This window comes from Pantherophis guttatus, chromosome 3, assembly GCF_059756535.1.
Source record: "Pantherophis guttatus breed Tessera chromosome 3, ASM5975653v1, whole genome shotgun sequence".
In the NCBI taxonomy this organism is placed as follows: Eukaryota; Metazoa; Chordata; class Lepidosauria; order Squamata; family Colubridae; genus Pantherophis; species Pantherophis guttatus.
The window spans coordinates 64,918,974-64,937,221 of record NC_142065.1 but is presented as its reverse complement, the minus strand read 5'-3'; the positions used below and the strand labels follow the sequence as shown (position 1 = coordinate 64,937,221).

The 18,248-nt window shown below is 39.0% G+C and overlaps 1 protein-coding gene across 1 annotated transcript; it reads right to left on the bottom strand.

Moving 5' to 3' along the window:
• Positions 1 to 312: 312 nt before the first annotated feature.
• BSND (barttin CLCNK type accessory subunit beta) lies at positions 313 to 7,918 on the bottom strand. The gene is made up of 4 exons (XM_034415303.3): positions 7,425 to 7,918; positions 5,260 to 5,387; positions 2,838 to 3,071; positions 313 to 2,254 (listed from the first exon to the last, which is right to left on the bottom strand). Exons 1-4 carry the CDS (start codon positions 7,599 to 7,601, stop codon positions 1,828 to 1,830), a joined length of 966 nt encoding a protein of 321 aa, XP_034271194.1. The 5' UTR covers positions 7,602 to 7,918; the 3' UTR covers positions 313 to 1,827.
• Positions 7,919 to 18,248: the final 10,330 nt, after the last annotated feature.

The following is an 18,248-nucleotide window of genomic DNA, read 5'->3' as shown; positions in this document are numbered from 1 at the left end:
AAAAAATCTGCACGCAACTATTGTGTCACGTCCATAATTCAGACCAGTGAGATGATGCACAAACGGCCTCTTGTGCAGAGATACAATGTCATCCCTTTAAATATCCAAAGTGATAGATAGAAGTTGTCCTTTTCCCACAAAAATCAAGGGATATTTAAGTGAATTTCTTGAATTCATGCTTACTGAAAGAGTAGCCTTAGAAGGAAATTGGGCTGAAGCAAGGCCTAAAATCATCTAAAATTTGTCTAGCAGTAACATTCAAATTTAAATGGGTTTATGATTTACAAACACTCTAGTGAACACATAGCAAAAAGGAGTTAGTAAATTTATTTATTTACTTGTTTATTACATGTATATGACAATTTATATGCACACTTATCTTACATCTATTGTAATTTAGAGTACTATCGTACATTTGAGAATACTATTTCATACTTTCCAAAAAGAAAAAAAAAAGCATCAGTAAATGATGTTCAAGTCAACCATGAATCATCTTGCTGCATTTTTAGGTACTAACTGCATTCAGCTATTGAGCGAAAGTCATGATTCGGATGACAGGAAAGATGCAGCTGCTTTCAGGAGTTGTAGCCAAGTGCTGTGCTCAGATCGATGCACTGCCAAACACTTTGTGGAAACGGAATCTGAAGAACTACACAACTGTTTTATGCCTCTGCAGCAAAAGCATACCACCTAAGCCTACAGGATTTCATGCAACCCTTGAAAATATTCTGTGCAATCTTCTCCAGACAACAGAAACGATGACTGAACATTAATATTATGTGTAAAGTAAACAATATAAAATGTAGCTTTGTGTCCAATTTTGGATTATGTAGTGAAGATCCTGATGTCCTTGACCTAGAAGAAATGCAGTACTTGCCCAATAGGAAAGTACCTACTTTGTATCATTATTTCCATCACACTTCTTAGAACATTAAGAACTTCTTAATAAGATTCGGTTTCCTTCAGAAGGAAGTCACTGGAAACATATTTAATACATGTTTATTTTCAAATACATTAACTTAATTGGAGGCATACATAAACTTTCCAGGAGTCAAATGCAGATTAGAGTGAGTGGTAGTTCTGTTGGAGTACAGTTCCCATAATGTGTAGCCAACACCATAATGAAAAAATTGCATTCCAAAACATCTGCAGAAATCTGCTACTGCAGATGAGGGTGAAAGGGTCTGTTATAATCAATAAAAATGATAAAGGGACTTGATAGTCTCTGTAGCTGGTTTATTTATCCCATAAAATAATCAAAGCTGAGGCTTCCTCTTATGAAAGGAGACATAGCCCACTTGACAGATTTTGGCTGGCTCAGGAATTCTGGGAATTGAAGTCCACAAGTCCTAAAAGGGCCATTGTTCCCCACACCTGCTCTAAAGCTGTGTTTTTCAACCTCAGCAACTTTAAAAATTTGTAGACCAACTCCCAGAATTCTCCAGCCAGCAGGCCGGAAGTTGGAATCCAGACCTCTTAAGGACACTGAGATTGAGAAACACTGTCCTAAAATAAATATATATTAAACATATATACACTCTCCTTAGACACAGTGGCACGTACATACCATATTGTTCTTGGATTTGGAATAGATTTTTTTTCCCACTCTGCCTTGCTTCTTTTTACTATTTATTACTCTGACCATTCCCACCCACCCCCACATCTTTTTCTTTTCCATCCCACAGCAAAAATAATCCTTAATGTCATGGATTTGATTGAATTATCACTTTTCCATCCCCCTTCACTCTCCCTGAATTTGAAATGTAAAGATGTTGAAAATTCTGTACTTTTCCATCTTGGTATGGGGGGGTGGGGGTGGGGGGAGGTTTATGGCTTTGGTTCAGCAACAGCGACTGCAGAAGGAAACGTGTCTCTTGGATCCTCCTGGATCCCATAATATAAATCATCTTCTTCTGCCTCCTGCAAGACTCTACTACATTCCAGAGGACCACGGCCTACTATTCCCACAATGCCATCGCCTGCTGTAGGAGGAACAGAGCAATGGCTCTGGCTTGGGGCCACGGTATTTTCATTGCTTTGCCCCTGACCTTCCACCGCCAGGGAATCAATCAAGGCAAAATCTTCATAAGAAGGAAGCTTGAATTGGAGCTGGCTTTCTGTTAGAGACACAGGATTTGGGACATCTTTCCATCTCTGTAAAAATGGGCTGTTGGAAGTTGAGTCCAGGGAAGAAGTGTCCACTTCCTCTTGAAGAGATGCTAATGGTGCAGCCTTTGGAAACCTCTTAGATGGGCTGGAAGAAGAAGAAGAAGAAGAAGAAAAGGATTCAGTGAAGGGCATTCCTTCTAAGGCTGTTTGCCGAACTGTTTTGGGTTTCAACTGAGAAGTTTACAGTAAATGAAGCAATGTGTATGTTAAGCTTGTACCAGGTTATTAGTCCAGAATGACCAATTTCCTTGTTATGAATTTGGTTGCTAGGACTAGATTTTATTACTGACCAACCCAGTCTAACATCAGCATCTTGATAAAAGAATGGGAGGAGAACTAAACTGTACTAGGCAACATATTGGCTTTTAAAAGATGGAAACCAGACTGCTTCTATTTTATTCAACAACCCTTTTTATTTTTTTTAGAAATTTCATCTTTCCTTTAACTAGGATCAGAACATGATTCGGTAATTCATCAGTTTTATGCAATATAAATTAGCACTGCCAGATCTCAGCTACATAAATCTGGACAACCCCTACATTGTAATTAAAAAATTAAGGGTTTCTGTATCTCCTTGCTTCCAACTACGAGTCTTTTAGATTTTTGCAGTCCAAATCCTATTGCCCTAATATAAGCTAATTCAGGGACATTTCATATATGTTACTCACCAGTTCAGTCCTCTTGCATCTCTGTTAGGGCTCCCATTACTCTCTGAGTCCCTGTGTACCTCTGCTTTGGCATGTCCATAAGGCTGGAGATGTCTTCCTGTCCTGACTAGTGGTACTGGGACAGGCAAAGTTCCCAAGCATTCTGCAGAACTGTTTGTCTGGATCTGTTCATAAGTCGGCAGGCTTTTCTCATATATGTCAGCTTCTTTCTGGCTTGTGTATTGGGTTTGCAAACTGGACAAAGTAGGATAAAATTCATTTCTAGCCATCCATCCATCCATGAATTTATTTTCAAGACAGTTAATCCCTGGACATAAAGATGGACCTCACTCCTAATATTATTAACATGACTTTGATCTTTGGGAGATCCTGTGGAGAATATTGTCATCATGCATTGATGGTAATATTGAAATCATAATAATTTATTATTTTATTGTATTGTATTTTATCTCTCCACATGAAACTGACCAGACGGAACTGAAACTAACAAGAAGTGATGTATTGATTGAGACTGGACTACAAATAGGGCAAACAAGGTTTTATTCTACTGTCAGCCATAGAACTCACTGGTTGTCTTTAGCCAATTGTCTTTTGTAGGGCAACATAACACATTGGACCGTAGACACAAATCTGAGGAAAAAGTGCTAAATTGCTGGTTTAAGTTTGTGGAGGAAAAACACAATATCTAATCTAACAAACAAGGAAGGAAGAAAGGATGAACAGCTAAAATGAGCTGGGGCAATTAATTAGAGCATTGGCAACTGAACAAGAGGAAGATATAGGAGGAGGAGGTATCTTGTGCCCTTGAAGGACTGGTGTTTAAAAAAGGAATGATTATGTTTTCAAACTAACTGAGACATACAGGAAAGGAATAATGTGTTGAAACCACTATCACATTTTCCTCCTTCCACACTTATGAGGTATGTGCTTCCTGTTCCCTTTGTGGACAGAACAGGTTATCTGGACTTATCAGTGCTTACCAAGGAATTCTGGGAGTTGAAGTCCACAAGTCATAAAAGGGCCATCCTTCCCCACCTGGTCCACATAGCTCTTAAATCAGGGGACGCCCTCAAATGAACCATCGTCCTATGAAAATTTTGCTAAGAGGGGGCTGCTCCAAGTTCAGTAGGCTAGAGGGTCTCTCTCGTATCCTTGAGATATGCCCCTTTGCCAGTGGTGTGCTCAGGGGAGGGCCATAAAGCACATACCTCCTTTGTACAGATGTTGATTTCACACACTCAGAAAGGAATAGGATTTCAATAAAACATTTGTGAATTCTACTTGGACTTTTTTGCCTCTCTCCCTGAAGATGCCCTCTGGCCCTTCCCATTGAATGAAAAGTTGTTCCTTGAAGAAGATGCTGACCAGTTTGAATATTTTGAGTCAATATTTTGCAGTTCAGTACAGGCCACTTTTTCCCAGTTGGAATCCGAACCCTTGTTAATTCGGTAAACTGTGCTAGCACCAAGAATAAACCAAACTTAAACTGTGGTGCATCTTTGCGAGAAGTTAGAATGGCTGCACCAAAGGGAATACTGTTCTCTAGCTTATAACTCGGCATGCAACCATGTTTTATGAAAAGCTTTCTTTGTTAAGAGGCCTTAATTAAGAAAGACTGATGAATGACTTAAGACTAATTCACAGCAAATGACATTCAGATCTTAAATCAGGAAAACAATTCTTAGCAGAGTTCATAAAAATGAACCACATGGTCCTAGTTTCTGCCATCCTTTACAATCTTGAGGAATACCAATTTCAGAAAAGAGAATCTTCTGTATGACTTAGATGGAGAGTCCAAGTTTGATAGTTTTCTCTATGGGATTTATACTTTTCTATGGGATTTATCGTTTTCTCTTTGGGAATCTTCTCAATGGGTTATATAATCTTTCTTAGCTTTAACACATTACAGACACACGAAGGCAAAAGATCAATTGTTCTAACAGCAAGCACATTCTTTACTCACCTTAAATCCTGAACATTTACCAGGACTAGGTAAATACTAAGAAGAAGCTCAATGTTACAACCTCAAGATTACCCTTTAGTTTCTAGCAGGTGGAAATCTAATGTAATTTCATGAGTTTCTTTTAAATGAGTAATAGTTTTCAAGATGCCCTTCATTTTTTTCTTACAGATGGTAATGGTGAGTTTAATTTAAAAAAAAAACACATCAACAGATATATTTGATGCCATTTGCTATCTCATGCCAGTGTTTCTCATCCTTGACCTTGTCCTCCTGAGTAGGGGTCTCCAACCTTGGCCAAGCTGGCTGAGGAACTCTGGGAGTTGAAGTCCACAAGAAGGTTGGAGACCCCTGCTCCAGAGGAACATAGCCTCTAGCATCTACTGGCTAGTACTCTAATTAAAATGTAGATTGCAGACTATTGAGTTGAAGCCTGGTGGCTTGACGTCTTCATAAGCATACCTTTTCTTCTCAGGAATCTTATTTTCAATTGATGATGAGGCAGCCAACTTCTTCACAAGGAACTTTTCAGATTCTGGGTTCTTTACAAAAAACTTTTCAGTCTCTGAGTCAATGGAAACAACTCTGATCTAGAGGAAAAGTTAGAAAAAAATGGCTCTATTGATCCATTTGTGTTTTGTGTAAAGTATGCAAACAGCAGTATAGTTTCACTAGGTATCATTTCAACAAGCCTTAGAAGTTTGCATTGTTGAGTACGTGTAAAGGACTATACAACTGCAGAAATCCAATTCAATCTCCTATTATACATTCTCCTACCCAGCTTCTCTTTAGTTATATATTACATTATTACCTCACTTTCTTTCTAGGGAGGCAATAATGTAATAAGCAAATAATGTAATAAGCCACATGATATCCACAATAATATAATTGTGTCCATAATAATGTAATTGTTCCCACAATAATGCCATTCACAGTATGGTGTCCGTGGAACAAATGTTGCTCTAGGCACCTTCCTTGGTGCCAATCTTGTTTACCCTCCCACCTAATTTTTAAAAAATAATTGTTTATTTTAATAAAAAAATATTAACAGGAAATTGGATTGTACCAATCTCTAATACTTTTCTTTGTAGAAATGCTTTTGGGACCCACAGGTCTGAATGATCCTGTTCCCACAACATCCTTAATTGAGCTAATGGAAAGTAACATTGTTGGAACACCATAAATGAATTAACTGACCTAATCAAATAACTTGCAGGCAGTTAAATTTTATCCCAGTCATTCAAAGGATTAAATTAACTCCATCCAACCAGTTGCATAATACTTAAATAAATACTTAAACCCATTGTGAATTTCTTCCCAACTAAAAGAGTTAGGGAGAAAAAACAGCTGAGAAACAAACAGAAGTTTGTGATAGAATTCAGAAAATAGAAACCTGGTACCACATAACCCATGCTAACCTGCTCCTCCTGCTACCTATCTAGTGTCTGCCCAATGAAGAAGTAGGCTAATTATGTTCATGTAGCGATGTCAAAAGTCTTCTGATCCAAGGTTTATGGGATGTCAAGTTCTTCCTGGAGAAAGGAGATGATGTCACCCCATATAACCATTATACTGCGTTGGGATTCCTACTTTGCTCCATGTGTACCTGCCCTGTCTGAGAGTAAAGATATAAGTAAAAACAAGGGTTGCAGGAAGTTCTCCATCTAGTTTGAGTTCAAAGAAAAATAGCAAGTCAAGGATCAGAAATGTTATTAAGAAAGTTCCCATCACTACCAGCCATTGGCCGTAAAAGAGTTTTAATTAGTTTGTATTTATCAACCCTTCCTTCCTTCCTTCCTTCCTTCCTTCCTTCCTTCCTTCCTTCCTTCCTTCCTTCCTTAGTTTCAATCAAATTAACAGATTCACACATGTACAACACACATTTCATTGGCAAAATCAATATTACGCAGAGTTTCAGTCTCAATAATAGTTAATTAGATAGCCCATCCTGAACAATTCTCTACACCTAAACCCTAGCTATCATTTCAGTTATGTAAAGGTTAAACACAGTCTGTGGAGATTCTCAGTCATCCAGGTCATGGTTGTCCCAAAGGTGCTTTTTCAAGAGGCAACTGAACTTTCTTGTTTTTCTTTGAAGACATTTCGCTTCTCATCGAAGAAGCTTTTTCAGATCCGAGCTGAAGAAGCTTCTTGGATGAGAAGAAAAGTGTCTTCAAAGGAAACAAGAAAATCCAGTTGCCTCTTGAAAAAGCACCTTTGGGACAACTTTGTGAAATGACAGGCTGAAAATGCAACATGTATAGAATTTTTGTTATTGTTGTTAAGCTAATACATCCAGAAACATGTCTTCAGTTTAATTCTAGATATCCAGGCAATAGATTTAAGTTATCACTCTAACATTGTTTTGAAAGAGAGGGAGGGAGGGAGGGAGAAAAAGAAAGGAAAGAAAGAGAGAAAGAAGGCAAGAAGGAAGGAAGGAAGGAAGGAAGGAAGGAAGGAAGGAAGGAAGGAAGGAAGGAAGGAAGGAAGGAAGGGGAAAGAAAGAAAGAAAGAAAGAAAGAAAGAAAGAAAGAAAGAAAGAAAGAAAGAAAGAAAGAAAGAAAGAAAGAAAGAGAAAGGTGTTAACTATTGTTTTAGGCATTTTTTTAAAAAAACATGCTGCCTACCTTTGGATAGCACTGGCACATGCTCCAGATGATGCCAACAGCAATGACCAAGACTCCCAGGGTGCAGAAGGTGATATAGATTTGTGGTTTCTCCACACTCATTATGAACATGCCAATCATGACCAGAAAGAATCCCAGGACAATAAGTCCATAGCGAAATGTTTTTTCTTCAGCCATTGTAACCTCTACCCTTCGGAAAGCAAAATTGACATCAAACTAATCTAATGTAGACAGGCTTATTCATAAAAGGAGGTTGAACTGGAATCGGGAGAGAGGGAGGAAGGAAGGAAGGGAGGGAGGGAGGGAGAAAGGAAGGAAGGAAGGAAGGAAGGAAGGAAGGAAGGAAGGAAGGAAGGAAGGAAGGAAATCTAGGGTAGCCCTTCACCTGTCCCTGACCCAAACAATCCACAGGTACCTCTTCCAGAGGCAGCAAGGGGACAAGTGTCAGCTCCACCTTCAGACTAGTCCTGCCCTGATCTCAGCCAGCCAGTTTTAAATGGGTTTGTAATGAATGCAAACAAGATCTTTAAATTCACATTTGAGTAACTCTGCCTGGGGGGAGCTTTACTATAACCTTCCTCCTAGCTACAGACAGTGCAAAAGCTGCCAATGATTTGCCAAGGGTGTGTGGAGAGGAAGTTAGAGCTTCTAGGCTCCAATCAGAGTCAAAGCTAAGGGTCTGACTGGTGAATGGTGAATTAGGGAGGAGGTAGACAGCCAAGGGAGTACTATTTGCACCATACTTCAATACTTTACTCTCAAATTAAAATATAGCTTCTCTCAAGTAATATGTGTGTGTATGTAATTAACCTGGTTTATTTATTGAAAACATTTCTTAAACATCCTTTGTCCAGGGATTATAGCAAATGCAGCATGGTATATAAAATTCACAGAAACAACATATAAAATGTGTATCAAAATATAAAATACCAAAGTAGTGAATAATTTTAAAATATAACACGAGTTATGAGTAAAATTATGAATAAAATTAAATTATGTATGAGCAGTTACTCCAGTGACTAATATACAAAAATATGAATAAAACCATTGGTGCAAACTAATAATGAAGTATTCTGGAAAATTTTCAAGCTTTGAAAAATGAAGTTGTCATATTAAGAAAGGCAAATGACAAGAAAGTTTTATGAATTATTTACTTTCTTAATTAGTGAGAAGAGTCATATTTTGATGGGAATCCTCAGCTATAGCCATGTTCTTTTCCCAGTGGGGAAAAATACTCAACTGAACTGCACTACATCAATGTGAATAAATATGATTGATGTGTTTACTATATTTATAATCATCCCTCAGTTTCCACATTCCTTCATTAGATTTATTTTTAAAAACTCCAGTCTCAATAGTTACAATCTAAATTGTAATCCAAGAGTGTATTTTCCCATTATTCCAATCACACTTAGTCTTCTGGGTTTACTCTTAATTCATCTAAAGATTTTCCATACTTAATCTTTTTTCAGAAGACTCTTCAAACATTTCATCCTGAATCTAATACAAATTGTGGTTACACTGGCAGTATAACCTGGCAATATATATATATTAATGTACTAATCAAGCTTGTGGGTTACAGCAAGTATCCTTTTTTTCTTGTCTTCTTTCTTTCTTTCTTCTAATGGATAACAATATTTCAATTACAGCACTTTATTTTCTTCCCTATCACAGCAGTCCTTAAAAGCATTTCAGATTTACAGTATAGACACAAATATTTTGGGAGTAGGTTGCCATCTAGTGGGGCTTTCAATTTGCAAATAGAAAAGTTACTCACTGTAAATTTGCTTGTTGGTGCTTGATTTTGATGTCAGTTTGTTTCTCTATGAAGAAAGGGGGATTAAGGACTCTAAATATTCTTCCCCAGACCTGTTTTATTCTCATTTTTCTTGCTTTTTGCATAGACCCTAACCCTAATCCAGCAGTCAAATTTGACCAAACCTGGATCTATCTCGGTTTACTAGTCAAAATTTGGTACCTGGAATGGTGGCTTTAATTGTTACCTTGTCCCCAGTGGAAATATTTTTTTCTCAAACAAGAAGAGCTTGAATCTCTATTTCTTGAGAGATAGTCAGCATCTAAAGGAGATTGAACTCCAAAGAGAAGCCATGGAGATCCTAATGAATATTCATTGGATTTAGTCCTGTCCTGACTAGCTATCCCATTCATGAGAAGGATCCTTCTATTTATCAAAGATGCTGGGATACAATAAAAATTCCATGTTGGAAGAATCAGGCTGGCAATCATCATTTATACCTTTTTCTACTACCTATCCTGAAGCACCTCTGCTATATGCATGTGAATTTTCCTGAATGCATGTGAATATTCCTGAAAGCAGAACCTGACCTGAGTACAGGTAGTCCTCAACTTACAACAGTTCATTTAGTGACCATTCGAAGTTACAATGGCACTTTAAAAAGTGACTTATGGCCATTTTTCACACTTACAATGGTTGCAGCATCCCAAGGTCATATGATCAAGGGGCTGGTGGCTCAGCAGACTAAAAGCATTGTGATTAACACCAGCTGTTTACAATTACTGTAAGTTCGAATCTCACCAGGCTCAAGGTTGACTCAGCCTTCCATCCTTTCTAAGGTAGGTAAAATGAGGATCCAGTTTGTGGGGGCAATAGGCTGACTTTGTATAAATATACAAAAGTATGAAGGCTATTGCTTAACGCATTGTAAGTCACCCTGAGTCTCCGGACAAGGGCGGCATATAAATCAAATTAAAATAAAATAAAAAAATCAAAATTCAGAGGCTTGGCAACTGGTTCATATCTATGACAGTTGCAATGTCCCAGTGTCACGTGATCCCCTTTTGTGACTTTCTTACAAAGTCAATGGGGAAGCAATCATGTTACATCTGCAGTGATTCACTTAACAACTGTTGTGGTCCACCAGCAGCCTGCGGAGCCTGCAACGGAGTCGGACAGTGAGGAGGCTGAGGAAGAACATGGGCCAGGCCTGGAGGCTGGGGAAGGCCCGGATGAGGGCTCTGCGTCGGAGGCAGAGATGGGGCCAGGGCCATCAGGGAGTGATGTGCGGACTCCGGAGCCTCCAGAGGCTGACAGTAGAGAGGCAGAGGAACAGGAGGAGCCTATTACTAGTGCACGTATGAGAAGAGCTGCCAGAAGGCAAGAGCAGCTAAAGCAAAGAGGACGACTCGGGAGTAGGGCCAAGAGATGATTGGCCCCTCCCATAAGGCTTAAAAGACCAGCAACGGCTCTTGGGCTCTTTGTCAGAAAACAACACTGATAGACTTGTTGTTGTCTTGCTGCACTTATCTCTTGTCAGCGTCTTCTGCTTCTGAACTTTTGCCAAGAGAAGCCTTTGCCAGTTTGCCTAATTATACCAAGGTTGGTGATTAGACTGAAGAATCTGTGTTATGAAGAATTTGTTTTGATTTAGTTTGGACTACGCTGAGAATGAGTTAATTCTCAGCTGTTCTAATAAAGCCTGTTTGTTTTGGAGCTGTTTGCGTTGACTACTACCTACTTGGGCCTGGGTCACAACAACAACTGTGAAAAGAAGGGTCGTAAAATGGGGCAAAATTCACTTAACAAATGTTTCACTTAGCAACAGAAATGTTGGACTCAGTTGTGGTCGTAAATTGACGGCTACCTGTCATAATTAATGAAATGGTTTATAGAGTCAGTTAGCATCTAGGTGACTCTATTCTATCAGGCAAAGAATCAAAGACCACATGCTTTGTGTACATGTGCATGAGAAATAAAATAGAAGAAAGCTCAAATTAAAACTCTTAGACTAGAACCATGATGGAAAACCTATGGCATGCGTGCCACAGGTGGCACACTGAGCCATATCAGTGGGCACGCAAGCATTGCCCTAGCTTAGCTATGACGCGCATGCGTGAGCCAGCAAATTGATTTTTGGGCCTTCTGGGCCCACCGGAAGTCGAGAAATGGGCCGTTTCCTGTCTCCAGAGGGCCTCCATGGGGAGGAGGAAGGCCGTTTTTGCCCTCCCCAGGCTCCAAGAAAGCCTCTGGAGCCTGGGGAGGGCAAAAAACAGGCCTACGGGCCTACCGTGCCATCATGTGCCAAAAGCAGGGGGAGCACAGGGGGGGTCACATGCGTATGCAGGGGAGCAGGGCGCATTGAATTATGGATGTGGGCACACGCACGCGTGACCCACCCTTGCTCCGCCCGCTTTTGGCACACGATGGCAAAAAGTTAGCCATCACTGGACTAGAAGAAGGCTGAATTATAGACCAAGAGGGAACCCACAGTGAATCCTTAACTTTCTATGTACAATCTACTGTCCCATTATGGTCAGTGGATTATGAATTGCTGAGGAATCCATGCCATTGGACTTGGACTTCTTATATCCAGAAGGATGCCCAACCTTTCGAAGCAGCTTTTGAAGAGCCACAAGGAGTTTCAGGAAAAAGGAGAACCAAAAATATTATTCTCCCGCATGCTTCCTGTAGCATAACAATGAACAACCCATTAATTGTCCCCCTTTATCCATTCCCCTGACAGTATTCCATCAAAATTGGATAATAATGTGGTCAAATTTTAGTTGTGTGGTTATGGGACATCTATCAGGTTTTGAGGAGGATTTTAAGAAGGGCTGTGGGAATGCCAGGTGAACCAATTAAAGAGGCAAATCAAATTAACCAAGCACTAGTTTGGTTTCTAGTGTAATGAAAAGAAGGACTGGGGGGTGACATGATAGCAGTGTTCCAATATCTAAGGGGCTGCCACAAGGAAGAGGGGGGTCAACCTATTCTCCAAAACACCTGAAGGCAGGACAAGAAGCAATGGATGGAAACTAATCAAGGAGAGAAGCAACCTAGAACTAAGGAGAAATTTCCTGACAGAACAATTAATCAGTGGAATGAATTCCCTCCAGAAGTTGTGGGAGCTCCAACACTGGAGTTTTTTAAGAAGAGATTGGACAACCATTTGTCTGAAATGGTTTCCTGCCTGAGCACTAGGTTGGACTACAAGACTTCCAAGGTCCCTTCCAAATCTCTGTTGTTGTTGTTGTTTTTGTTACTACTTCAGAGCCCATGGTTCTTGAAGTGCCATATCCTGACTAAGATTCTGTGCAGCCACTTCAATGGCTTCTCCACTTTGTCTAAATATATGTATACATGCATAGATGATAGCGGATGTCGTCACCTGGCAAAGTGACAGTTCAAACGGCTTGGCCAGCCTTCGTATAGGATGGCTGGACTCCAATGCTCCACTTTGCTGCTGCTGATCCTGACCGCTACTTTTACTAATATAATTAAAGAATGCGCCACTTTCACTCAAGGCAAATTAGGAGGCTCAGATTTGACAGAACAAAACGGATTCAGAAGTTGTGAATTGATAGGAACTAACCTAACATTTAAACTCTTCTGAGCTCATTTAGGATCTAGCTATTGATCCTATCAGGTTTTCAAGAACTGTCCACATTTGTGAGATTCCTTTCATGAGGAGATAAGATCCTTTCAAGATTCATATACTTCAGCATTTCTTTGGCTACAATGGTGAATTAGATACATCCACTAAGCTTGCAATTAGGCTCTTTCACAATTGCAATCAGGTTCTAATATACATGGTTACAAAAACAAATTAGCTTAAAAAACAAATAATCCCTATATCCATAAAAGAATAGAGCTACTCTTCCAATAGGATGGATTCTTTGTATTCAGCACTGGTAATTTCCAGCAATGTGGAGTTACAAGTCACTTTATCTACAATCATGGCAGTATCAATTGGAAGTGACTGCATTGCATTGTATTGCATTGCATTGCGTTGCATTGTATTATACTCCAATTGTAGCCTAATATATTTTGTTTATTTATTAAATTTATTGATAGTAATGTAGTCCAATACAGTTGAGACATATAAAACTGAGGCTCTGAACACAAGATCTCCTTAAAAAGCCAAATTTCCTTCCCATTATCACGGATTTGCAGCATAGCTAAACCTAATTAACATGTTTAAAATGGAAATGCCCCCTCTGTATTCATTTTTGTAAGAGCAAGCATCATGTAATGTAGACAACAACAGATCTATTATATAAAGAGAAATACATACAAATAAAAGGGAAACTGACCAAGATCATAATATGCTGTTAATATTCTGAAAAGAAAATAAGGGCTTTGGTGGCGCAACAGACTAAAGCTGCTGTTAAAGTAGCACTTAGCTGCCAGCTGCCTGCAATTACTGCGAGTTCAATTCTCACCAGGCTCAAGGTTGACTCAGCCTTCCATCCTTTCGAGGTAGGTAAAATGAGGACCCGGTTTGACTTTGTATAAAATAGAACACCGCTCAGGGGGGGCCAAAAAGACCTACTGAGCAGGTATATACAAAAGTATGAAGGCTATTGCTTAATGCATTGTAAGCTGCCCTGAGTCTCTGGAGAAGGGCGGCATATAAATCGAACTAATAAATAATAAATAAATATGAGTTAGGAATTAGAGGGCATGGTATGTAGGCAGTAATAATGGCAGTCATTTTTTCCTTTTTAAAAAATTGGCTGTGCTTACAGCATTTGTATTTGGAAACACATAATCTATGTATTGTAATTATTACTATTAGTAATATAATTTGAGGACCGTAAAATTTAATTTCTAAATGAAGCTATAGATAGTTTTTTAAAAACTGAAATACTTCCTTTGGCTGGCCATCTTTCATGTAGTGTTCCTTGGCATTTTGTTTTTCCTCCTTGCCTTTAGACAACATGACAATGGGCAGAAAGCACATGAATTATATGTCTCCTGACAGACCAGGAGCTAAAATGACTGGAGGTGGAGGTTAAAAAAAAAAAAAAGGCACAGCAGTAGAGCTATTAGAAACTTGGCAACTCTTTGTTTGTGAGGTCAAATGGACTTTCCAATGATGGCCATAGCGCTGTGCTCACTTAACTCTGCCCTGGTAGCCTGGTTCTATGTAAACATGCACAGATTGCCCTGAACACTATGGAGGAAGATGATGAAACGAATCAATTTTAAGATAATCCCATACTGTATATAACTAATTTTAGAGAAGAATATTTCCTTTTAACCAATAAAAGGGTGCAACCCAGCTAAAAATATCAGAGACTTAATTGCATTCTTGATGCTGCCACCAGATCCATTGTCTAACACCCACATAACCTATTCTTTAGCTTGAAGGAAGAATTGATCAAACATGTGACAGAGCACATCTTCTAGGCTTTTTTTTTTGGTTGCAGGAGAAGATGGGGAGAAATAGCTCCTTGCTTTCTTCTGCAAGGGGAAGAGATGGAACACAATCTACTTTGGAGGAGCAGGTATGGGCTGCTGGCAGGAGAGGAATCTAATTTGAGGCCTAGCAGGACAGAGGGGTCAGCTTTCCTGTCCTAATTTTAAGCCCCCAAAAATTTTAAGAAAAAATGCATTGTTCTAAACCTGTAAATAAACATTTTAATTAAAGGAAGATACAGTAAGTCATCCATCCCTCTTTTAAGAAGCAAAAAGTACCCATTTACTGGTAGTCCTTGACTTATGACTACCATTGGAACTGGAACTTCTGTTGCTATGCGACATGTCATTAAGTGAGTCGCACCGGATTTTACACTTTTTCCTGCCGTCATTAAGTGAATCTGGCTTTCTCCATTGACTTTGCTTGTCAGAAGGCACCAGGGAAGGTCGCAAAGGGTGAACAAGTGACCTCAGGATGCTATAAATACAAGCCAGTTGCCATGTGTCTGAATTTTGATCACATGATTGCAGCAGTCAAAAGTGCAAGGACCATTCGTAAGTCACTTTTTTCTGCACTGTCATAACTTTGAACAGTCATTAAACAAATGGTCGTAAGTCAAGGACTACATACCTGGATAGAATTAATGATTCTTCTACAAGTTCTGATCCTATGCATCTGGCAGCAGCCAGAACCATACAAATTAAGCACATGAAATTTTTCCGGCCCAAGGGTATCATGTCTGAGACCCTTAATTCATCTATGTTGGACTCCTGTTTAAAGCATTCTCACTGGCTCAAAGTTGACTCAGCCTTCCATCCTTCTGAGGTCGGGTAAAATGAGAACCTAGGTTGTTGGGGGCAATATGTTGACTCTGTAAACCACTTAGAGAGGGCTGTAAAAGCACTGTGAAGTGATATATTTTATTTTTTATATTTTTTTCTACTTGCATTTTTTATGTGCTTTCGAACTGCTAGGTTGGCAGAAGCTGGGACAAGTAACGGGAGCTCACCCCATTACGCGGCACTAGGGATTCGAACCGTTGAACTGCCGACCTTTTGATCGACAAGCTCAGCATCTTAGCCACTGAGCCACCACGTCCCTTTAAATTTACAACAGGCTAAAACAATCAATAATATTCCATCACTCCCTTGTGCCTTTAATTCTTATATGCAAATGAAGCAGTTTAAAGTTTAATATTAATCATCATTAGTTCATGATGATTAATATTATTATAAGATTGTGTCCTTAAACCAGAGAAGGGAAATATGGCCAGCAGATGATGGTTGATTACATCATGCTGACTCTTAGCCTTGCAATCATTGTTCGAATCTATCCTCTGGCACATTCATCTGAGACTATTTGCAGTTGTCATTTGCAAATTATTTTAAGTCAAATGATTATTAGAGCAGAGTTAAAGCAATTAATTCTGGAAAACAACCACACACACCCCATGCCATCCAAAAGATGACATTCTTATATTTTTTGCTCACAAACATTAATTGAAACGAGAACATTAATTACTCATATGAAATAAGATATTTGCACACAGTGTTAGGAAATATTCCAAATACTATATGGATGAAAGCTTTTTTCTAGTTTAGTAAACTGGTAACAAGACTTGAGGGGCAACTGTGAATTCAAAAGAGATTAGAAATGAAAAGAAAGAATTTTTTTTAATCAGTTATGTTAAACAATGAACAAGGAAATAATTCAAGATAGGTTTATGACTGTTTTGGAAGCTATAAAATCTGTTTTGGGATAAGTTTGACTACCTCATTTGAAAATGAGGAGTCTCTGAAATTGAGCATTGTGAAAATCTCCTGCATTAGATAGTCCTCGACTTACAACCACAATTGAGCCCAAAATTTCTGTTGTTGAGTGAGACATTTGTTAAGTGTGTTTTGCCCCCTTTTACCACCTTTCTTGCCACAGTTGTTAAGTGAATCACTGAAGTCGATAAGTAACATGGTTGTTAAGTGAATTGGGCTTCACCATTGATTTTGCTTGCAAAAGGTGATCACGTGACCTTGGGACACAGCAACGGTCATAAGTGTGAACCAGTTGCCAAGCATCTGAATTTTGATTGCATGATCATGGGGATGCTACAAAGTCGCAAATGTGAAAAATGGTCATGTCACTTTTTTCACTGCCATTGTTTTGGATGGTCACTAAATGAACTGTTGTAAGTTGAGGACTACCTGTACTATGTTTTCAGAGAAAGTCTGGATTCTTAAATTATTTTTTTTGATATATTGAGTTTCACCAAGGCAATATTTGAGACCATAACCTCCCTTGTATATAAGCAGCAGTGAAATCATTTAATGCCCTGTTATCACCCCAGAATAAACAAGTGACTCAGTCTTAATATTTCCACCTCGCCATCCAGAAAACAAAACATTTGGATGATAAGTTATTCATTTGCATCTTGGATCCTCACTGATTTCAGATTTAGAGGCAGACTTGGTAGCACGACTGGACATATTTTCAGCTGAAAACGGTTAAGGGAGACATTCATGTCCTCCTTCCCACCTCCGTGTGTCAGATTATATGTGATTATTCCTCATCTTGATTTGTTAATTGTGAGGCACTAAATAGACTACAACCAATGCTCTGGAAAAAAAAGACACTTCCTAACACTTTTAAAGTAAATTTCAAAAGCAACATTTCTATGCCTCGTTCAGAGCTTCTGGCGTTTACCAAGCTTTTGTTCTTGTGATTGGATATAACCAGGCAGGGTGGAATCTTTACTTCAGACCATAGATAGGAAGGGGTGGGATTACCCTCTGTTCAGCCATGCTTTCTTGGCCAGTTTTGGCTGCTGCCTGTTAGACTTATATACCGCTTCATAGTGCTTTACAGCACTCTCTGAGCGGTTTAGAGTCGACATACTGCCTCCAACAATCTGGGTCATTTTACTGACCACAAAAGAATGGAAGGCTGAGTCAATCTTGAGCCGATCAGGATTGAACTCCTGACTCTGGGCAGTTAGTTAGTCAGTTCCATCCCAAGAAGGTTTTCTGCTATGCTGTTTCCAACATCGACAGCTAATGCCCCTCTGCGTCCCCACTTTTAGGCCAGGACTTCTGAGTGATATCTTACCTACATTGTAACTTTGAGGATGAATCCCTCTGCCAGGTATAGAAGCTCCTTAATGAGTGCTCCAACTCCCTTCCAACTCTTATTCTGTTAAAATAAAAATCCCGTAGAGGATTTTGACTAAGCGAAATCAAACAAATCACATTCTGGCTTGTCAATCCATCCAACCAATAAAATTGAATTCTGGGCTTGTAAAGCAGAATGCAAATTCAGTCTAATTATGTAACTCAATTGAATGTAGAGTCATATTCTCTTGGAGCAAAAACCAACAAAGAGCTAGGGGGAATTTTAAGGACTTTATTATAACAGAAATCGCTATGGACCACAGTGTCTTTGTTATATTTTATTAGCCTATACAAAATGGACAACTACGTGAAGGTCTGACCTGCAAAGCAATAGCTATAATAATAAAATATAAACCAGCTAGTTATGTGTGTAGTTATGATTCCATTGGATCATATGATGTGGTAAACTGCAATAAGGATCCACTGAAAATCCAACAACCTTAACAAGGTTAGTGTTTATTATAAGCCATGAAATTCACACA

What these genes read in the sequence shown, in the direction of transcription:
- BSND (XM_034415303.3), bottom strand. Translation starts at nt 7,601, where the DNA reads ATGGCTGAAGAAAAAACATTTCGCTATGGACTTATTGTCCTGGGATTC. An exon ending in TGTGCCAGTGCTATCCAAAG is followed by an intron (nt 5,388 to 7,424) that starts GTAGGCAGCATG and finishes CTTTTCCTCTAG; the next exon opens with ATCAGAGTTGTTTCCATTGA. An exon ending in GATGCAAGAGGACTGAACTG is followed by an intron (nt 2,255 to 2,837) that starts GTGAGTAACATA and finishes TTCTTCTTCCAG; the next exon opens with CCCATCTAAGAGGTTTCCAA.